The sequence below is a fragment of the Exophiala aquamarina genome (assembly GCF_000709125.1).
Source record: "Exophiala aquamarina CBS 119918 chromosome Unknown aczIA-supercont1.6, whole genome shotgun sequence".
Taxonomy (NCBI): Eukaryota; Fungi; Ascomycota; class Eurotiomycetes; order Chaetothyriales; family Herpotrichiellaceae; genus Exophiala; species Exophiala aquamarina.
The window spans coordinates 1,511,100-1,531,513 of NW_013550582.1; the positions used below are offsets into that span (position 1 = coordinate 1,511,100).

General features: G+C 50.5%; 7 protein-coding genes across 7 annotated transcripts; 2 read left to right on the top strand and 5 right to left on the bottom strand.

Annotated features, from left to right (window-relative positions):
- Positions 1-435: 435 nt before the first annotated feature.
- On the bottom strand, positions 436-1,011 carry A1O9_07895 (uncharacterized protein; the record flags this gene model as incomplete). The annotated part of the gene is made up of 3 exons (XM_013403450.1): positions 436-617; positions 681-795; positions 853-1,011. Coding segments are annotated over 3 exons (456 nt in total), but the record flags the coding sequence as incomplete, so codon positions are not given.
- Positions 1,012-1,448: 437 nt separating this feature from the next.
- Positions 1,449-2,844, top strand: A1O9_07896 (arsenical-resistance protein; the record flags this gene model as incomplete). The annotated part of the gene is made up of 4 exons (XM_013403451.1): positions 1,449-1,737; positions 1,814-1,956; positions 2,034-2,120; positions 2,194-2,844. 4 exons carry the CDS (start codon positions 1,449-1,451, stop codon positions 2,842-2,844), a joined length of 1,170 nt encoding a protein of 389 aa, XP_013258905.1.
- A 1,076-nt stretch (positions 2,845-3,920) lies between these two features.
- On the bottom strand, positions 3,921-4,751 carry A1O9_07897 (uncharacterized protein; the record flags this gene model as incomplete). Its single annotated transcript, XM_013403452.1, has 2 exons — positions 3,921-4,210; positions 4,304-4,751. 2 exons carry the CDS (start codon positions 4,749-4,751, stop codon positions 3,921-3,923), a joined length of 738 nt encoding a protein of 245 aa, XP_013258906.1.
- A 796-nt stretch (positions 4,752-5,547) lies between these two features.
- On the bottom strand, positions 5,548-7,898 carry A1O9_07898 (uncharacterized protein; the record flags this gene model as incomplete). Its single annotated transcript, XM_013403453.1, has 3 exons — positions 5,548-6,723; positions 6,770-7,368; positions 7,652-7,898. The coding sequence occupies 3 exons, from the start codon at positions 7,896-7,898 to the stop codon at positions 5,548-5,550; spliced, it is 2,022 nt and encodes a 673-aa protein (XP_013258907.1).
- Positions 7,899-9,606: 1,708 nt separating this feature from the next.
- Positions 9,607-10,477, bottom strand: A1O9_07899 (uncharacterized protein; the record flags this gene model as incomplete). Its single annotated transcript, XM_013403454.1, has 4 exons — positions 9,607-9,975; positions 10,029-10,163; positions 10,214-10,242; positions 10,294-10,477. The coding sequence occupies 4 exons, from the start codon at positions 10,475-10,477 to the stop codon at positions 9,607-9,609; spliced, it is 717 nt and encodes a 238-aa protein (XP_013258908.1).
- A 2,829-nt stretch (positions 10,478-13,306) lies between these two features.
- A1O9_07900 (uncharacterized protein) lies at positions 13,307-15,674 on the bottom strand (the record flags this gene model as incomplete). The annotated part of the gene is made up of 2 exons (XM_013403455.1): positions 13,307-15,586; positions 15,615-15,674. 2 exons carry the CDS (start codon positions 15,672-15,674, stop codon positions 13,307-13,309), a joined length of 2,340 nt encoding a protein of 779 aa, XP_013258909.1.
- Positions 15,675-16,269: 595 nt separating this feature from the next.
- A1O9_07901 (uncharacterized protein) lies at positions 16,270-20,061 on the top strand (the record flags this gene model as incomplete). The annotated part of the gene is made up of 1 exon (XM_013403456.1): positions 16,270-20,061. The coding sequence occupies one exon, from the start codon at positions 16,270-16,272 to the stop codon at positions 20,059-20,061; it is 3,792 nt and encodes a 1,263-aa protein (XP_013258910.1).
- Between the last annotated feature and the right edge of the window lie 353 nt (positions 20,062-20,414).

A 20,414-nucleotide genomic window follows, 5' to 3' on the forward strand; every position in this document is an offset into this window, starting at 1 on the left:
TGCGCTGCACTAGGTTGCCTAGATTATTGGTCCAGCCTCGGGCTACTGGATCCAGGCGGTGACACAACATACATGCTTGAACGTCTGAGTCGCAGATCGGTGGATGGACGCTATCTCTAGAATGGAAGATGCTCCCCGCACGATCTGGAGTTGTGGTATGATTTGTACTTTTCGCAGTCCTCGCTCGATGTCTCCTTTGTCTCAATTGCCTATGGGATCTATCGGATTGCGTGGGACCGACAGTGCCGCATGGCTTGCAAATCGAAGCACGATGCCACACCGATGCCGGAAGAGTTGGTTATCCAGAGTGTCCAGCCAACAATCAACATAAGTGGCTGCCATTTTAACAATAGCAGTCTTCTTATTAATTAAAGCAGTAATCTTGGGTTTGTGGCCTCAATTGCTACATATGACTCCCCAGGCATGCCTTTACTTTTTTGCCTTCAACCATGGTTCAGGTTCGTACGCATCCATGAGGCTCGTATACTCTTCACCTGCTCGAGCCCAGCCACTAATACCCTCCAGTAAGATTGCACTTGTGATTCCAGAGAGCTTCTGATCCTCAATCAGGTCTTGAAACCATCCGGCAGCCCGAGTTCCCCGCCCCCGAGATGACCCTGGACAGGAGGAAGTTGAGTAACAGACTATAGTCACAAGAAGGATGGACTTCAAGAACATACCGCAATACCAGACTACAGTACGTATGCCAGCATTTTGACACAAGGTCAAAAGGGTTGGGAGGCTGTGATAGAGACTCTGAGCGGGAAGGTTGATTGAACCTTTGATTGTCCCACCCTTTTTGCCTCAGCTGTCAATCCACGGCGCACAAGCAAAGGTGTTGGCGGTCTTTACCTCGTGGTCCGTTCTGCGCAAGTCAACCAGAAGAAAGTCGAGGCCGGGGGTCTTTCCATCTTGAAGCCATTGCAATAACTCTTGCCGAGTGACCGCTACGGGGGATTGGTTCCGGGGTTTAGGATAAGCGTCGTGCCATACCGGCTCTTGGTCCATTGCTCAGTGTGGTGCAGCTATCGCAATGAACTGTTACGATTCAGAAGCAAGAAGATCCAAATAGAGCGAGGAGAATAGAACGGCTCTCTCAAGTTAGAAGGATCGAAGCAAATGCAGAAAACACCTTGTCTGATCGATTAGCATGTTGAATATTCTAGATAGAGTGCGGTGTGAGAATGCCACACTTAGTCACTCGCCTCATTCTATTCGCTGAAAAATCCATACTCCCAGCAAAAAGAATCTCTTGGCTTAGTCACTCGCAGCGTCTGATTGGCCACCACTCTAATCAACATCCACTGCTCCAAAGTCCTAAGGAAGCCACATAAAAGAGTGCGAAGGAAACCTTCCCTTTGTTCACTGATGCTGCCACCAATCTTCAATTAGCTCCAGTCCATCAGTTGCGATTTTCCCCTGTATCAACTGCTATCGCCAGCATCAAAATGGCAAGCTCGCACGACGATTCAGATCACGGGCTTGAGCACAAGCATATCATACAGCATCCCACAAGCCCAAGCCCGTGGTCCAATATCGACGCAGAGAAACAAGAAAAAAGTCAAGAACCCATCGAACACAAGAAATCCGTCTATGCAGGCCTGGGGTGGCTAGACCGACTTCTCGTCCTGTGGATCCTGTTGGCCATCGTCGTGGGCATTCTGCTTGGAAATTTCGTCGACGACGTTGGGCCAGCTCTTCAGAAGGGCAAATTTGTCGATGTTTCGGTCCCTATAGGTAAGAAAGCCGTCCTAAAAACCCCATTAATATGAGTCTTGCCTTTCTTAGCTAACTATTTTCCTCTGCACCACAGCGGTCGGTCTCCTGGTGATGATGTACCCCATCCTCTGCAAGGTCAAGTATGAGACCCTACATCGAATCTTTGCCCACCGCCAGATTTGGATCCAATTGGGATTCAGTATCGTGGTTAACTGGATCATTGCACCTTTTCTCATGGTATGTTACAACAAAAAGGATTTTGGTTTCCCCGCCTTCAACTCAATAACATACATCGCTGACGACCAAAAAAACAGCTCGGCCTGGCCTGGGCCTTCCTGCCAGATAAACCTGAGCTTCGGAACGGGCTTATATTCGTGGGGCTGGCACGCTGCATTGCCATGGTAAGCGACACTCTCTCAGTCCTGCAATATTGAGGTTCTAGTAGCTGATCAAAAAATTTACGTCGGCTTAAAGGTTTTGATCTGGACAGGTCTTGCCGGTGGAGACGAGGAGTACTGCGCCATCCTTGTGGCCGTCAATTCAGTCCTCCAGATGGTCCTCTACGCACCCTTGGCCATTCTCTTCGTCAATGTTATGAGTCACGGTGGCAGTGCTAATGTGGCGTACTCCACCGTGGCCCGGAGCGTCGGGGTTTTCCTCGGTATCCCGCTTGGAGCTGCCGTCGTGACGCGCCTGATCCTAAGGAAGATCAACGCAGCCTGGTACGAGCAGAAATTCCTCAAGTGGCTCGCTCCGTGGTCACTTATCGGCCTTCTTTACACCATTCTCGTCCTGTTCGCCTCGCAGGGCAAGCAAGTCGTCCATCAAATCGTCTCAGTCGTCCGAGTTGCCGCCCCTCTCATCGTATACTTCATCGTCATCTTCTTTCTCACGCTCTTGGTCACAAAACGCCTGGGATTTGGATACAAACTAGCAGCCACCCAGAGCTTCACCGCGGCCAGCAATAATTTCGAGCTCGCCATCGCCGTCGCGGTCGCCACTTTTGGAGCCAACAGCGACGAGGCGTTGGCCACGACTGTCGGCCCACTGATCGAGGTGCCGGTTTTGATTTCACTGGTCTATCTCGTAAGGTGGATCGCTGGTCGTTGGGGCTGGGATGACTGACAGATGTTATGTATTGTTGCTGTTCTGGAAGCTTCGGATTAGACTTTCCACACTATTGAGACATCGATTAGAACAGTTGCTACGCTCCAGGAACGCTCTGAAGCTACCGGACAGTTTAGACACGGAGTCTATAGAGGCATTGTTAATAGATTCAATTTAATATGTGCCAGCCGATCTTCCAGCAACATTCCACATTGTCGTTGAGCTTAAATATCAAAATGTTCCCGAACAGCAGTTTATCAAGTCTAAACTTCACAAAACTCATCTGGGCAAGTCAGCTCTAAATGAAGAGCGTTCCGTAGATTGAAAAGGCCCAAGAGGGGCGCTCTGGGTCGGCCTTGTCACCAATGAAGAAAGATTTGATAGGGCAATGCAGGGCCGTTCGCAAGGCTGTGACATTCAGGAGAACTAGCCGGGTGGCTACGAAACTCTAAAGAACGGCCCCCGTTCCCGCTCTGGACCGACTAAGATAGCTACTGCTCGATGGCATTTCAAGACAAATGCTACAGGGGGACGGCTAGATCGGCGCCCTCGCTCTTTCAACTCCCGATGTTATTTTTCGTGATGTCGTCTGCTAACTAGAGCCTCGAAACCCGCCATGAAGGGATCTTTAACATTAAATGATTAATGTTGCGTACAAATCATAGTTTCGACCTAAAGAGGGAAGAGGGAAGGCTCGACGAGTCAGTTAGGTTTCATAAGTGAACGGACGAACAAACGGAAATGAGGAACTATATCTATATGGTTGTGGTTGCCACGCAGTGGTGGAAGCGGGCTTTTGTTCTGGGAAAATTTGATGAATCTTGATCAGGGAAGAGAAAGACAAGAACCGTCGCCACAGACGCAGAGGAAGGCCACATATCACCGGAGGATTTCTTCAAATCTAAGTACCAAAGAAAAGGGTGTGTTTCGGCAAGAGGTGTATTTTATTTTCCCCAGACGTTATGGTGAGGCCTTTGTGTTTCAATTGCATGACCATGCACGAGTGTTTCGCTCACACACACACTTAAGAGAGCGAGCTACCGCAACCAAACAATCCCCGTGCCCTTCGCTAGGCCCCTTAAGAGTGGTTTGACTTACTGCTGAATATACTTGTCGCCGATACCGCGCTGAACGGCAGGACGAGCAGCGATACGATCGATCCACTTGAGCAGGTGAGGGAACGGCTTGACGTCCTCGGCAGTGAAACCGGAGCGTTCCCAGCCCTTGACCCAACACCAAGCTTTGATGTCTGCAATGCTGTATTTGCCCTTGCCCTTGCCAGCTAGGTAGTCGCGGGGTTCGCCGCCAGTGTAGATGCCGGACAGTCGGATCTCGAGCACGCCATACACGCGCAGGGTCTCGTTCTTGTATCGGTTGATTGCATCTGAGGGCGGAACAAGAGGGATGGATGTCAGTTATGGGGTCTTATACTAAGCGTCCGAAAACATCAACAAAGGTGGTGGAATGGGTTCCTTACAAGGTATTTTTTCTGGCGCAGCCCTGCTGAAATGGTTCACCTGGCCCTGGTAGGGGGCTCCACCACCATGCCAGAAGAACAACCACTGCAAGGCCTCGTTCCTCTCGAGTTCGTCCGTGAAGCCGAACTTGTCCTCCTTGTCATAAAACTTCAGCAGGTACAGCAGCTGGGCCGAGGTCTCGATAACCGGAAAAGGTGGGTTCTTGCTGTTGTCGACGAGAGTGGGGATGCGCCCGTTGGCGTTCAGGCGCAGGAACCACTCTTTCTTCTGCTCGTTGGTCATGATGTTGATCAGCGTAGTGCCCCATTCCAGGCCATAGGTGTCTGCGAGCTCCTCCAGGAGGATCTGTGTTGCTTGTCCATTTGGCGTGTTCTGCGTGATCAGGTGTAGCCCTTTGGCCTCTTTGATTTCCTTCGGGGTCTCGTCGATGTAGAGGTAGTTTGCCATCTTGTGTAGAGATGGAGGCGAGTGAAAATATATGTCTAGATATGTGGTCTGGATACCTTGATAGGTGGTGGTTCTCTTCACCCAAATAAGTGGCACTGTGAGAATCTCGTGGACGCACCAGAGACAGCAGTAAAATTCCAAGGATATTTCGACTCGAAATATAGGGCCAGCTACGGAGGGTGAAGAAAGAGGGAGAAGTCCGATGTTGATGGCGCCATAGACTGCATCATTGTCTCGGCTTTGAATTAGTAATGTTCCCCCAGCGAAGTACGGTTTGTAATGGGCGGAGGAAAATAGTTGTGATGGCACCCCGCATTCTCGTGATGACGGAATACTTGACGTGAGCGCGTTGAGGGGCACGGAGGAACACGTGATTGAGCCGCATGATTTATCTTCATTTGATCGAACCCCTCATTCACCACTCTGACCCTGTTGAGTTACCGAGTAACTACTCCGTACGGAGTACCAATATCAGTTAACCACCTGGCCAGTCTAGTGGCATCGCGTATTGAGATGATGTAGACATGCGGATGCAACCAGAAACCACAGACTCATTCGGTTTGTTATTTCGAGGCTGGCAATTTGGGCGCCGCGTTGCCTACGCCATTCATCAGCTCCATTGCTACATATACCAGTTTATGGTGCCCTTGTGAGCATGTCCTGCCTTGACACCTTGCTTCCTGTCCCTTCCCATGTCTTCCATAGTTCCTGATCAGATCGTAAGGCCGTAAATTCGTGAACAGATTGACCAAGCGATGTCGATGGTCACCAAACCGAAACCAAGGAACAGCGATTGTCACTTCCAGCCCCAGCCTTCCTTCAAATCAGAGGCCGTTTTGGTTGTTGGCCAGCCATATTCCTTTTCCAGCTGCGCCAGAATACCCAGGAGCACTTGTTGTTCCTTTAAATCTGAAAAGTACTCCCCGCAAACTGCGATTGCCATGAATGCCTGAACCAGTGCTGGTTGAGAAGATGCTGATTTAGCGGTGCCACATAAGCGCACAACAATGTCATGCACTTCCTCAGTAAGCCGTCGCTGGGCTGCCGAAACCCCTTGCCCGATTCTGGGGATGTTAGGATTATAAACTGTCAGAAGTATTCGTGCAAGGTCCAGATGCAGTAATCCAGTAATGTGGATTTCTGCCATAAACCATATATGTGGAAGGCATTCTCCTTTCTTCGTATCAGCATCTTGATAGTGGATAGGTGCAAAGGACAATGGTTTGGCGTTATCCCATTGGGCTTCGTAGTTTTGCAGTTCAGTCCACCGCTCAACACTCGCTCTCCCAGCCATGACTTCCCCCCCGAAACAATACTGTAACACATTTGCACAGTGATAGAGGTGACGATCAGACCACACAAAATCATCCGCCGCCTCAAACCCCTGCAGTATCGACCACCTCTCGAGAGGTAGTCTGACAGCTCTCTGTTTCATAAAGGCAATGGTCGTCTCTTGGCGCAAGGCCACTCTGAAGGCTGCATGCTGGAAACTCTTGAGATAGGCAGCTGCATTCTCTCGAACATTACCAGTTGAACCTGGTCGGAGAAATTTTGGAGAACCTCCATCACCTAAAATCTGGAAGTATGGATTGGCTTGGGCTTTGACAAATATTTGAAAGGTATGCAGGAAAGTTTCACTGTCTTCTCCTGTAAACGAGGTGTCAATCTCTTCATAGTATCTCAAGATTACTGCTGCAGCCAACAGATTCTCATCTCTAACATGCTCTGGATCACTTGACAGTTTAATCAGATATGCAATACACGCATTGTGATATTTCAGAGCTGTGTCAGGAGTCAATTTTGGGAGTGGCACGTTCTGATAATGGATGACGCCGCAGGATGCTTTGTATTGTGGGAGGGACGCCAAATGTCTGGAAGCCGCCGTGAAGATTGCATTAAGCAGCGGCGGGCACCTTCTTGCTCGCTGGGGAACAGCAAGAGCGAAATGACGACCAGGATCCCCAACATCAAACTGTTTCGACTTAGCCTTGAAGCCTTGCTACAGGCAATGTACGTACCCAAGGTGCCAGATGTTCAATATAGTATCGCATCAAGCATGCGCATTGAGTAGTGGTAAATTGATTGGGCCAATAGAATTGCTCCTTCCAGATAGCAGGGGAGAGAAGAGATTCATCCTCCGGGATTTTTGCAGCTGCAGAGTCGGCGAGACGACGATACTCGGCCTCTACAATCTTAGGTATGTACGGTTGTTCGGGCATAGGTATAAACCCTTCAGGACTGATAGGACCAAAGGCTTTGGGATCCTCATAGACACGGTACTGGGAGCGAATAGGATCGTAGGCACCATGCGACCATGCTTCTGGATTTGGTCGGAATGGATGAATAGAGGAATCGGTGGTTCTCCTTCTTTTTATAGGGGCATGGACCAGGACTTTCTCGCTGTTTGTAAAATGTAAAGAGATAGGAAATTCAGAGGAGGAGACGGTACGGATTGTGTTGGATTTATCCTCATCAAACTGATCATGTCGCTTGATAGGAGACGGGGGTTCGTCTTCCTTCTGGGGTGGAAGAGGCGGTCTGACGGTATTGACCACGATGTCGTCTGGAGAATAGTAGTTCTCCAGTTCGGGATTTTCATCGACAAATTGGAACTTTGCTGTTTAGTGGACACAGTTAGTATAAATTTGTGATAGGCTCTTGATTCTGCAAGAGTGAACTCAAGTGGCATGAATGGAGACACGACTTGAAACGGCTGGCTGCCAGCGTGGACTCGTGGACTCGTGGACTCAATGCGTGTGACAAAAGAAATGTGGAGAGGGGTTGGGAGCTGATGGTATGGCGAGAGCAAGTATAAGAGACGGCGTCTTGACGGACATCGACAGCTTCCTTTCCGCACGACGGATATTGAGAGAAATCGGGCTCGGGTTACACAAACTTACCATTTTTGTTCTGCTCGAGCCATGTCTGATCTTTGGAGAAAGTCGCATCATATCGGGCGCTGGAGCCGTGGCGAAACTTGAGCTTGCCCTTTCCCCTCCGACACTTCTGGCCGAGTCTCTCACATTGCTTACACTTGGGGCGGCTGTCGTCGCCTGGGACGGAGTCAGTGGAGGCAATCCATTGTGCATCTGTCACCTCGAGAGCAGGCTTCTTGAATGGTCGGGGTTGGAAAGGCTTGTGATACATGTGCATTCGTATCGCCGGAAGACCATGCGAAAGGCAGAGAAAAAGCTGAGAAAGTGGGAGCGTTGCAGGCTTAGCAGCAGAATGGAAATGGTGTCTTGCTTACATTTGAGATGGCGTTCTAGCAAGCAGTTCACATCAACAAGGAAATCCGATTGATGGAAGTGGTCATCACGACATACCTCGACATTCCTGGCATGGGTCTTCGATCTTATTGGCCGTGCCAGGCATAGAGAAAGTCATTCAGCGCGGGTAGGACGACAGACACTGGCAGAAGGGCAGGATGTGGTGGGAGACAGAGAGCCATGTCAAGTGAAGTTGAAATTGCAGAAGGAGCAGTTTCCCATTTCTACAAACCGGGGTAAGTTTTTTTGAAACTGTTCAATGTGATGTGTCTAGCTGCAAAGGAGTCTGGATGGCGAATTGAAATGGAAAGGACTTGGGCTACGAAGAATGAATCGAACCCCGCGAAGAAAGCAACCAGGTTCAGCATCGAGTCGAGTCTTGATGCCCAAAGGAGGAGAGGAGGCTGCACTAACAAGTGACTCTGCCGTCAGCGTTGGCTGGGAGAGTTGAATCACACACGTTTAGTTAAGAGGTACAGGGGTCAGTCGAGGGGCCTCGGGGGGGATGTGCTGCTACAGGATATCGCCAAGGGCTCCGTCCGGGGGGGGGGGTTTCACGAGGATTGTCTTAGCCAGGAGGCACCTGGAAGGCTGGAGATGGCTGAGCCTAAGAAGACACCCCCGCCGAACCCCCTCGACACCGGGACTTGCCTGAAATGCCTTCGCTCCCGTCTCCGCCGGTTCTTTCGTCGATTCTTCGCGAGCCTACGTAGTAGTTCAAAGGATCGATGCCTCATCATTCACTTGGTGCCCGGAGGCCTCGTTCTTCACTTTCTCAAATCTCCAGGTAATGTTCAACCACTTCCGCAAGTGATATTCCAAATAATGCTAAGCGCATGTGTGAAGGCTCTGACACAAGGATTTGATTTCTCCGTGGTATTTGTGGTCACGGAAGTTGTAGTCAGCATACGCAAAAGTGCATCCAGATCTCGGTCAAAGCTTCAGGAATCAGGACTGATGTTCAGTTGATGAGCCGCAGACCTCACAGGGCCACAGCCTCCAACGCTGTAGGGTGTATGAAGATCAAATCGGACAAGTGTCCGGCCAAGGTCTAGTTCCATGAGGAGATCTTTGATCAATTATTTCTCTTGATACACCAATATGGCATACGGCCCGCTCTGAAAAGCGTTCCGGGGGTGTATGCTCAAAGGCCAAATGCCAGATGAGATTCCACGTGAGGAGGAAAAGGTAGATGGACTGCAAGAATCAAATCGCATGACTGCCATGGGTACGTGAAGACAGACGCTGCAGTTTTTTAACATTACTTTTTCGTGGAGGCATGCCCGCCATATGGAATTGTGAGTTGAGGCCATCGTGGTCTGTTGCCTCTATTCCTGTAATAGCTCGTCTATGCTATCTTCAAGACTGCGCCCTTGCCCTGTGCATCTCAGTATGCCTATGCATCATTAAATAATACCCATGACTGGTCTCAAAGTCGGCCAATTAAAACCCTCCATCCCATCCGCAGTCCTGCATCAAAATCCGGGATACTCCTGTCACTCGCCGTCGTTAAAGCCAAATCATTCGTAATGCACATCATGAATCAGAAACACATCGCTCTTGTTGTCTGTTCAGCTTCTTTTTGTTCATCGTACAGATACCTCTGCTTTGCCGTTGCTTTGAGGTCTCGGCATATCCCCAAGCTCGCTTCCTGTACCACTTTGCCCTCGTTTCCTTCCTGGCAAGATGTGGAAGTGATGCTTGCCGTCTTCTTTTGTGGTGGTTTCGCCAGAGGAATCGCCGAATCGAGATAGAAAGCTCTTCTTCTTGGGTTGTTGTTTGGCTTCCTCGTTCAATTTAACATCTTCAAATCCTTCCTCGGCAGTGGCTGGTCTCTCAAAGGTCGTGCTGTTCAAAGTCGAGCGGGTGGGATATCTGCTGGCTGGTCGAGAGTCAAGAGATGTACGAGAAGTAAAACTGTCCGCTTGTAGTATGGGGGAACGGCCGGAAATATCCTGTTGGTTGTAGTCAGGCGTCATGCATGTCGCAACGACTTCCAGCTACTCACAAATGATCTTCTGTACGATTCGAAGGATTCTCGAGAGATAGAAAACGGCTCGTTTTCATTAAAGCACTGTCGGTGGTTGTTGGATGCAGAACTGGGGGATTTGAGCCAGGTAGGCCTGCTTTCGGTGGGAGATGGCTGCGCCGTATGTTAGAGTATCGCTCATGAACGAGTAGACGTTCTATTACCGGAAGATATTCGCCGCTATCGTTGACCGCTGGGATAAGTTAGCCTCGGTATGGGTGGGTGCGGGCAGTTCGGCGCATACAGCTCAACTTGAATTCATTTGGCTCGATCCGCTTTTCTTTGAGCCCCAGTGCCAGTGAAGGCTTGTCTCGGTATGGACTCGCGACATTTGCATCGTTGGGCGTCGGGCGAGCGTTCTCGTCGACGGCGGGGTCAGTGTTGATGGTGGGTCGTTTGGACGAGAAGGGCAATCGGAAAGGCGGCATGGTGGGCAATTATTACAGGAGAGTGATGTCTAGATCTAGAGCCAAAAACTGATGCAATTAAAGAAGTATGGACAGGAAAAGTGGTGCTGAGGCGACAATTGTCAAAAAGTGCTGGGAGTAAGTAGATGGAGGGACAAGATACTACCACTGGGAAGAGGATGAGAAGACGGAAGTTGAAGATGGACTGGGCGTTCCATGTCTATGTAACTTTGGCTAGTCCGGACGGAAGCAGTACAAAGTCTACAGAGGACTCGTAGTTAGTGGACGCCCTGAGAACCTCAAGGCGGGAAAGGTAAAGAGGAGCCGCCATCGCATCATTTACCGGGGAGCCGCTGGAGTGGACATTTAGCCATGGCGTAGCTAAGAAGTCCCAAGGAATCCGTACACTTACAGGTATGACGGTGCGTTGACCACGCCAACTGGAAGCCTCAATGCAGCCCGACGCTTACCTACAGCGCATGCCTAAGAAGATATCAGATATGCTTAGATGCCTGGGTACCTGGGCACCTGGGGCCAAGGGTACTCCTAACGACACACCTGCTCTGTCTTTTGGCTCAGACTTTCTGCTGGACATTCAGCCGGGACGCCGGAGAGACCGATCAACTAAGGCTGGGGTCCACCCTGGGCTGCTTGTAGATGGTCTGTCAGGTCTTTATTGGAGATCGGAGATCTTCTGCCGCTCACCCTCCCCATCCCCCAACCATGGCACCTTGTCTCTTGCCTATCAGTGCTGACTGGCGCGCTTTGTCAAATCCCGTCATCACCCAGATAGTTGGCAGCTGATTTTGCCTGGCTGTTGAAGCGTTGAGTGTCCTCAGAGCCTGCGTTGCAAACCACCAGATCGAGTGTGAGCTGCCTGTCAATCTTTTACAGGTACGCTGGCAACCTTGAGTATGAGGCATTTGATTCTCGTAACGACAACGTTGACGCCAGGTGATCGGACCTAGGTCCTAACGGCTAGCACTCCATGCCGTTTCCTGCTTTCCGCCATACCCGATCCCACCACAGCTTTATCGTGTCCGATTATGTGCTCTGTCTTCTACAAACACTTGGACCAGAGCCACCCAGGTTCTATGTGAATGGGCAACGATGACGTAATTTGAAATGGTAAGCTGGCGACCACAGCCTTGTCTACGCAGAAGTGCTTGGCCCGTGGAGCAAGCATTACCTTACTGAGTATCTCAGGTACATATCATATATTCTTCTCACGACTCAGTAGATATTACATACACCAATATCATCATAGACGGCTCTGATCTATTATGTCTCATGGATCCATCAGTGTGGATGTGACCAATGGCAAACAGTGCCGAGGTCATCCAGCCTAACCCGCCTCACACATAAGTACATCATACAAGTCCTGGTCCACCCGCAAGTATCCCGATGTCTGATTGAGATGCCAGGGAATTCATCTCCAGAGTGAAATGAAGACAGTAGGCGACGTCAATGTGAAAGTGGTAACTGCGAACGTGAGCAAGTCTGGGTCGCTCTTGCCCTCACTTCCATCCTTCACCAGGCTCAATCTCAGTCACAACTTCCTTTCCTCCTTATCCTGCTCTCTTCCCCCAGCAGGATCCTCTCGTCATGGACCAACACAGAGTTTTCCATCTTCATATTTACAATCCTCCATCAGACCCATCATTAGCAGTTCACCAACCAGTGCCTAGAACTGTATCAACCTCTCAACACGAGACTGGAGGCTCTCGTCCACTTCCTGTCTGCATACCTGTCATGTGTGCTTCATAGTGTTCTTGGCAAGATGGACCCGGGGGCATTCTCTGGAACGTTTTTCTTAGAATGGCCAGCATGGGCTAGGTTGAGTCTTGTGCGTTGATAACACCTTGCGAAGTCACCGACTGATCATGTCATAGATTTTGGGTGGCGGTCTCGTTCGTCCTCTCACCATGTCTCCCTCCTTTCGGACTCTCTTGACCCTTCTAGATGATTGTCCTCATAGTCGCTTACTGCGTTAAGTTCAAATTGTGGATTCAAGACAGGAAACACAACAAGAAGATGGCTGTTGAGCAAGCAGAGCGTGGGCAAGCGACCCTCGTCAGCCGAATTAGCAGTGAAATACCATTTGGCATTCGTGCCTTGATCGAAGAGGCCGAAGTTGAAGGCATATGGAGATCACGCACGCTCACACCTCTCGATCAGAATAATGGCCCAGATCGTCCCTCCGACTCAGCCGATTGTCTTGCTTCAGAATCTCACACGAGGAGAAATTCTTCAGCTTCGTCCATATCAATCTATGACGCAGCCGATATAACCAATGCTTCACCATACGGTAGGAGAGCATCCCCAACTGCGACTTGTTTCACTGATAGATCTCCAAAGCTCCCTTGCCGTCCCCGAAGCTGCAAATCCGTCTCCTGCCTCCCGCTCCAAGAACACGAAGATATGTTATAGGCGGTCGGCAACGCGGTGCCTCTTCATATCCTCGCCATACCGCGTCGGATCAAGCAGACCATTTGGAGAGAATGAAGGTTGTGCGTAGCATACATGCCGCAGAGAGCGGCCAGCTTATTCCTCGTTGGTCGTCGATGTACTGATGATGGATTTTTATTGGCGGATCAAGTTCATTGCTATCATAGAGGAGTACTTGGCCGCGGTTTAATGGGTATCAATTTCATGTCGATCGGCCCTCCTGGAAGCACATCTGTGTGTGCTGAAAGATTATGACTAGATCAGCCGAACAACATGATTCTGTTTGCTACCAATGAGTGAATGTAGGCAAGGGGCAAATTCTGCTGGGGGCTGTTTGGTCTTCTTGAAATATCTCCACTCCAGCAAACCCAGACCGTCTTGGCAGTCTGGAGCCTGCCCATCTCAACCTCTGCCCCATTCCTTGCGTAGCTTCTCATACCGAGCCATCTCCTGAGAGCTGACACTGGGGTGGACTTCGTCTCGGGCCACTTCAAAGTCTGCCGTAGTTACGCGAGGGCTGTTCTGCGACTGAGAAGTTCCACAGCGACTGATGGCTGCATATCCAGCTCTCCGCAGCAATTCCTCCAGGTCTGCTCCACTGAAACCCTCACAGTCTCGGGCAATCCTGGCCACTGACTCGTCGAACTCAAAGTTATTTAATTTTTTGGTGAGCGTGCGTAAGATGTCAACTCGTCCTTCCGTATCGGGCAGGCCAACGTAGAGCAGCGTGTCGAGTCGGCCAGGTCGACGCATGGCCGGGTCGATGATGTCCGGCCGGTTCGTAGCGGCAATCACATAGATGCCCTCACGACTGTTCCCCACGCCATCCAGCTCCGTGAGCAACGTATTCACTACGCGCGCACTCGCCTCAGACACCATGCCATCTCGCCGGGGCACGAGGGCATCCAGCTCGTCGAAGAAAATCAAGACCGGCACACTGTGCCGTGCGCGGTTGAAGACCTGGCGCACTGCGCGCTCGGATTCACCCACATATTTGTTCAGCAGCTCGGGTCCCTTAACCGAGATGAAGTTCGCGTGGCTCGAGTTCGCACACGCCTTGGCCAGTAGCGTCTTGCCGCACCCGGGCGGGCCCCACAGCAGCGCCCCCGATGAAGGCGTCATGCCGATGTTCGAGTACAGCGCCGGGTTGAGGATCGGAGAGATGATCGTCGCCGTCAGTGCGTTGATGTGGCTGTCCAGTGCCCCGATGGATGCGAATGTCGTGGTCGGGATGGTCGCGAATCCCTCGCGCAGCGAAGACGGTTGGATTTGTGGTAGGGCCGTCAGGAAGTCGTCTGCGGTGATGGAGAATAGAGATGTCTCGGTCGGGTCGAAGGAGGTCGATTTCGCGTATTTGATCAGTCGGCGGAGGGACGTGACGACGGGTGAGACCGAGGTCGTTGTTCCCGCTGGATCCGCCAGTGCAGTAGGACATATCTCGTCTACTTCCATCGCCGAGGACTCGGAGTTTGCCTTCAGCATGTCGACGTAGCGTTTAATCGCAGCGGTGCTGGCCGTGGAGACTAGATCGCTCAGGTCAGCTCCCACAAATCCAGGCGTGCGCCTGGCTAGTAGTGCCAGGTCGACGTCTGCTGCGACGTTGGAGTCTCGCGTCAGCGCGCGCAGGATCTGCTGCCGCACGATTTCATTGGGCACGGTCATGTTGATCTCTTTATCGAAGCGTCCGCCCCTTCTCAGCGCCGGGTCCAGGCTGTCGGGTCGGTTTGTGGCCGCCAGGACCACGACAGGTTTGCCGTCCGTCTTCTCCAGCGCGAGATCATCCATGCAGATGAGAAGTTGAGCAACGATTCGCTTCTCCATCTCTCGCTGCGCGGATTCTCGTTTTGGCGTGATGGCGTCTATCTCGTCGATGAAGATCAAGCATGGGGCGGCTTTCTTGGCTTCGTCGAAATGGTCCCTCAGCGCTTTCTCCGACTCTCCCGACATGCCGGAGACGATGCTCGGTGCAGAAATGGATATGAAGTTGACGCCGAGTTCGGCCGCAAACGCATTGGCGACCATGGTCTTGCCGCATCCTGGCGGGCCGTGGATGAGTACGCCTCTGGGCGGCTGGACTTTGGACGAGGTATAGATCTCAGGTCTGGTCATGGGGATAACGAGTAGATCTTCGAATTGCTGGATCACATTGTCGATGCCTCCCATGTCGGATAGAGACACGTGGCTGGGAGGCGATTTGTCAATGCTTGAGCTCGAAGATGTAGTCGCCTTGCGCTTCTTCGGAAGCGGCTCGCCGTTAGTGAGCCGTTTCTTAGACGAAGGTTCCGGGTCGGCCATGGGGGCCTTCTCCTGGGACTCGTCGTCGTGGTCGGGTTTTCCAGTCGAGGAGCCCTTTGGGGTCGACGTCCCAGATTTGGCCCACCTGCCCACGATGCTTTTGTTGAGCGCAGACGAAGCGTGCTTCGGTGTGGAATGCTGTTCTGTAAGAATGTCGTCAGAGTCAGACGGTTCGGCGTCGTGTTGGATGGTCTCGAGAACACGCTCAATACTGTCCTCTAATACTTTCTTGGGTTTCCGATTGAGCGACGAATTGGAAAGCTTGATTTGATCATATATTGCACTGAATGTGAGAGTTAGCGATGATTCGCCCTCGCCGTACTGGCTCCGCTCGTCGATGATTTTTCGGACAACCTGGTAGACCTGGGCCTTTGTGTGAGCATCGGACTATTATCGAATGAAGGACTCGATATACCTCTTTGTCAATGCCTTGACTGAGTGTCTGCCGACGGCGTCCACTCCGGCTCGAAGCCATTTATAGACGCTCGGTTGTTGTGGCTTAATTGACTGTTGTCAACTTTATCGTTCTGACTATCAAGGTCCAATTTGTGGCCTGAGACTTTTTTCGTTTTCTGATCGGAATTATTCCCGAGTTCGATCAGAGCTAGTGACACTAGTAGCTGTACTAGCGGCACTAGCGGCTCATTAAAGCGTCTAGCAGAATACTAAGAAGGTATAGTGGATGACGAATGTGGGCAGCCACATGCTCCGAAGTATCAGGGATGCCAAGCTCCTGCCATTCTGACAGGAATCCGAAAAGGAAAGCTGGGGAAACTTCGTTTAGCGCAGCCTGGGTCTCCAGAGACTGAACATCTGATAGTTCATCTCGACTCCTTGAAATTTCTCCATCTGCACCAACTGACACTTCCCGATCTTTGTTCAGTCATCACACTCATCATCGAACTCTTCCGGGCTTCTCATCCATGCGAAGCCACACCACTTGGCCAAGTCTCCGGTGTCGCTTCTGCCATCCACTCTCCACGTCAGTCAGCCTCTGCTGACCCTTTTCTCCCCACTCATTCATGCCGACTCGATGATTCGCATTGCCAAACGTAGGCGCATCTGCCTGGATGCCCGTCCTGAACCCGTTCCTACGCGCGCTCTTCCAGAGTAGTGTGCTAGGACATGCTTTACCCGCCCAGAATTATGTCCTCCTGGTGCCCACCACCGAATCCCTCCTGTACGGACAAGACCGCGAGACTGGCAAACGCTACGCCGACCAGTGTGAAGATGAGGACTTCTTGGGGAGCCATATCCTCCGTATCATTCCCAATTCCATCGCGGTAAAAGACGGGAGTGTTCGGGAGAGCAGAGGGAAGGCAAAGACTTACTCGACCGTCAATAGCAGGACCGTGATCCTAAAAGAGAATGTCATCTACAGTAACAAAGGATTTAAGCAGCTCACTCAGGCTTCGCTGCTTACCGACCTGCTGTACTACTCCCCCGGTCCGGAAACTCAGCAATGGCTTGTCTACTATATTACCAAACCGTTGACTGGCATGTTCGAAGCCTTGCCTATCAAACCGGCCCTCATAGGGGAAAGCCAGAACTCGTCGACAACAATGACCCGTACTGCCTCGATAGCCAGTTCTTCAGAGCCTCCAACTCCGAAGAAGAAAGATATCAAGTCGTTTAATGAGCTCTTGAATAGCTTTCCGATGATCGCCCGGCAAATGCAGCCCGGCCTAGAGAGGCTCTTCAACGAATTTGGGAAGGAGTTGGGTAGACCATTACCGCCGCCCCCTTCGCGAAGTCCGACTCTAGGATCGTTGGACGGAACAACTCAAGCCTCAGAAACCGCCTCCATCAAGTCAAACGGGTCAGTAAAATTGCCGTTCAATTCAGCGGCGTATTTCGAAGATGAAGAGGACCTCATGCGAAGAGCGCTCGAAACCGCAGTGACTGCAGCTATTGATCTATTCCAAGGCGTGGACAAGCAACAACTATCTTACTTGGGGGCAACGACCGATTTGACAGGGCCTGACGTTGAGAAATTGATCGAACGTTATGTTGCTGAAACAGTCCATGACTCGCTACTATTTCCTCGTCTCTGTTCATTCCACAGAACACCGGACCAAGAGCTTGATAAAAGAATCCGCCAAATGGACTGCCTAGATGTATCTCAGGTTGGAATTGCCATTGAAGATGGAAGAAAGGGCAAGAAGGACTTAATTTCCAGAATCAATCGAGGGGTGACAGTTTTTCGAAAAATGGGAGTAGCTGGAAGTCCACAAGAAATGTTGGATGTCTTGCTCGAAACTCAAAAGGTCGTTTCAGAACCACAAGACGTTGGCGATGAGGAAAAGCGGGCAGTCGCAGCATTGACTATCAATGCCGACATCCTTGTATCTCTCTTGCTCTTGGTTGTCATTCGGTCCTCAGTAAGACACCTTCAGGCCAGGTTATCCTACATGCAGAGGTTCATCTACATCGACGATGTCGAAAGCGGCGAGATCGGCTATTCACTGAGCACTCTTGAAGCAGTTCTGACATACCTGGCACGCGATGCTGGAGGTTTACGCAGAGCATCCAAGCAGAACAATCTTCTCTGGAAAGCCGTCAAAGCAGGATCGGTGGATGAAATCAAAGCTATTTTCGAAGAATCTGCAATCATCGCTGATGAGCTTGTTGAAGAGCCTTGTGAAGTTCCTCTTTCTCGGATCGCCACCTCGTCAACACATACATCTGAACATGCAGACAGACCCTCTCTATCACGCAACCCGTCCCATGAAGGTGGGCTCTCTCACGTCTTTCCCTTCCAAACGGCTCAGAAGAAGACATCCATTCCAAAGCAGAAAAAGAGAGTTCAGCTGGCTGCTAGAAGCATGTCAATATCTTCGGCATTCTCGCTATTGTCAAGAGCTACGACGATTGACACGACAATAAGTGGCATTGAGGGCGATACCTCTGTCTCCAGTCTAGCACAGACACAAGATTCAATTGGTAACTCAGTGCTTATGATGGCAGTGGAAAATCAGCAGCCACAGTCACTCAGATACCTCCTTTGCTTGTCTGAGCATTACGGCCCTGAGCAAGTCTTGGCAGATTGCACGCAGGAAGGAGCAACGCTCCTAAGTGCTGCAGTTCAGCTTGCCAATGTTGAACTCATTGATATCATATTAGAATACGCAGAACAAAACACAGGGGAAGAGAAATTCCGAGAATACATCGCAGTCAAAGATTCTCGAGGCCGCAGCACTGGCCATTACCTGTTCAATACTCCTCAACTGATAAAGAGACTTGCGAGCATCATCCCTTGGCGTCAAAGGGACAAGATTGGGCACACGCCTTTGTTCGCTATATGTCGTACCTATGACCACCCAGAGTACAGTACGATGGTATCTGAAGCTTTGATTGCTGCAAAAGATTCTCAAGGCGATGACCTACCCCTTCGTGTTGAGGACCATGTGGACAATAAGGGCAACTCCTTACTTCACATTGTAAACGATGCCTCAATCATGCAGCACATTCTTCAAACTTGTGATGTTGATCCAAATTCAATGAACGACAGGAAGTTCACACCCCTGATGCTCGCTTCGAAATACGGTCGCGTGGATATGGTCCGCATCTTCCTTGGTGATCCGAGAATAGACACGTATCTTCGAGAGTCCCGAGGTTTGACTGCCGTGGAGTTGGCAAAGGACGATGAAGTACGCAATAGAGTTGACGACTTGACTCTGTTCTCGCCCTCAAATAGCCCGGATATGACTGGAAGGATTACGGCCATTGTGAGATCGTTCTTCGTCGAAGATGGCTCGGCCAGATTTATCCTCAAATCAGGTGCACCAAATCCTTCAGTGTCAAACACAACGTACACTATCACCACGAGCCGACGTGCATTACAAGATTTCGAGAACCTCGCCAAATGGCTTTCGATGGATCACCCAGTATCGTACATGCCAACAATGGTGGCCAACAACTTTCGAAGCCCATTCCAGCTACATTCTCGTCCTTCTAGGTCTGTACTATATGACGCACAAACCCACCTAGACCGATTCTTGAGGATCTTGATGAAACATCCTACCTTCTCTACACATGAGATGTTGTGGGAGTTCTTCTTGGTTCCAGATATGCTCCAAGAACAAATGGCAGAGCGGGCCAAATTGAAGGCCGAGCTGCTTCAAGAGAAGATTGCGGACGATTATGACCCGTTGACAACAAAATCTGACATGAACGCTGTGGATTCGCTGATATCTCACTCTCGAGACATTGTTAGAAAGGTGAACAATTACACGAGAGCGATCATTAGAAAGGGACACATCTACACGCAAGCTCATGCCGATTTTTCAGAGTCTCTCAGCCTGTGTGCAGTGTCGTTTGCCACTCTAGGATCACCATCGAACACCTTGTCAAAACTGCACGTTGACACGTTTATTCGATTTGCGAGCTTGATGCATTCAGAGATAGCATCTTCGCCATTAGCAGTCTTCATCATGAGTTTAACCTCGTTCCACTCGACAATAGCAGCAGTCCAAACGGCACTCCTACGTCCAAATACCTTGATTTCGCAAATATTATCCGGCCAAAAAGCATTGGATAAGCTCAAGTCGAATCTGTACAGCAACTCGCTACCCAAGAAAGGCATTATGAACATTAATTTTCCTGGTTCTGAAGAAAGCCGGGCTAAATCCATGAAAGAGACCGAGAAAAAGATCCTGCAAGGACAAGCAGACATTGAGCGCTTGGGCAAGGAACTAAGGTATACACAAGAAGTTGTGGTTGGAGAGCTAGCCGGCTGGACATCATGGCGGGAGCAATGGGAAAACGAAGAAATCAAGCGTTTGGCCAGAAATATTGTGGTCAAAGAAAGGGAACGACTGAAGTGCATGCAAAGAGCATTGCGGGTGCTACGAGATGGCTAGAAAGAACCCCATATTGGATTCACATTCGGCTTTGACCAACCACTCCAAGCTGTTTCAGGCGGAGGACACCTCTTGTCCAGTGCAAACGAATTATTCAGAGAGGAGAGATAGTTCATCAGGGAGGAGTCTTGAAGCGGGGTTAATTCATTGGATATGGAACCAGGCGTTTGTGTGTGTGTGAGTGTGTGTGTGTGAGTGTGTGTGTGTGAGTGTGTGTGTGTGAGTGTGTGTGTGTGTGTTGTTTTCTCCAGGAAGGTATGTTCATTCTCATAGATATTTATTACAAATGCTGGAATGGAATGCGTTGCCTGGGAGGGGTTTCAGCTCAGAGCTCCAGACCCAAATCACATCAA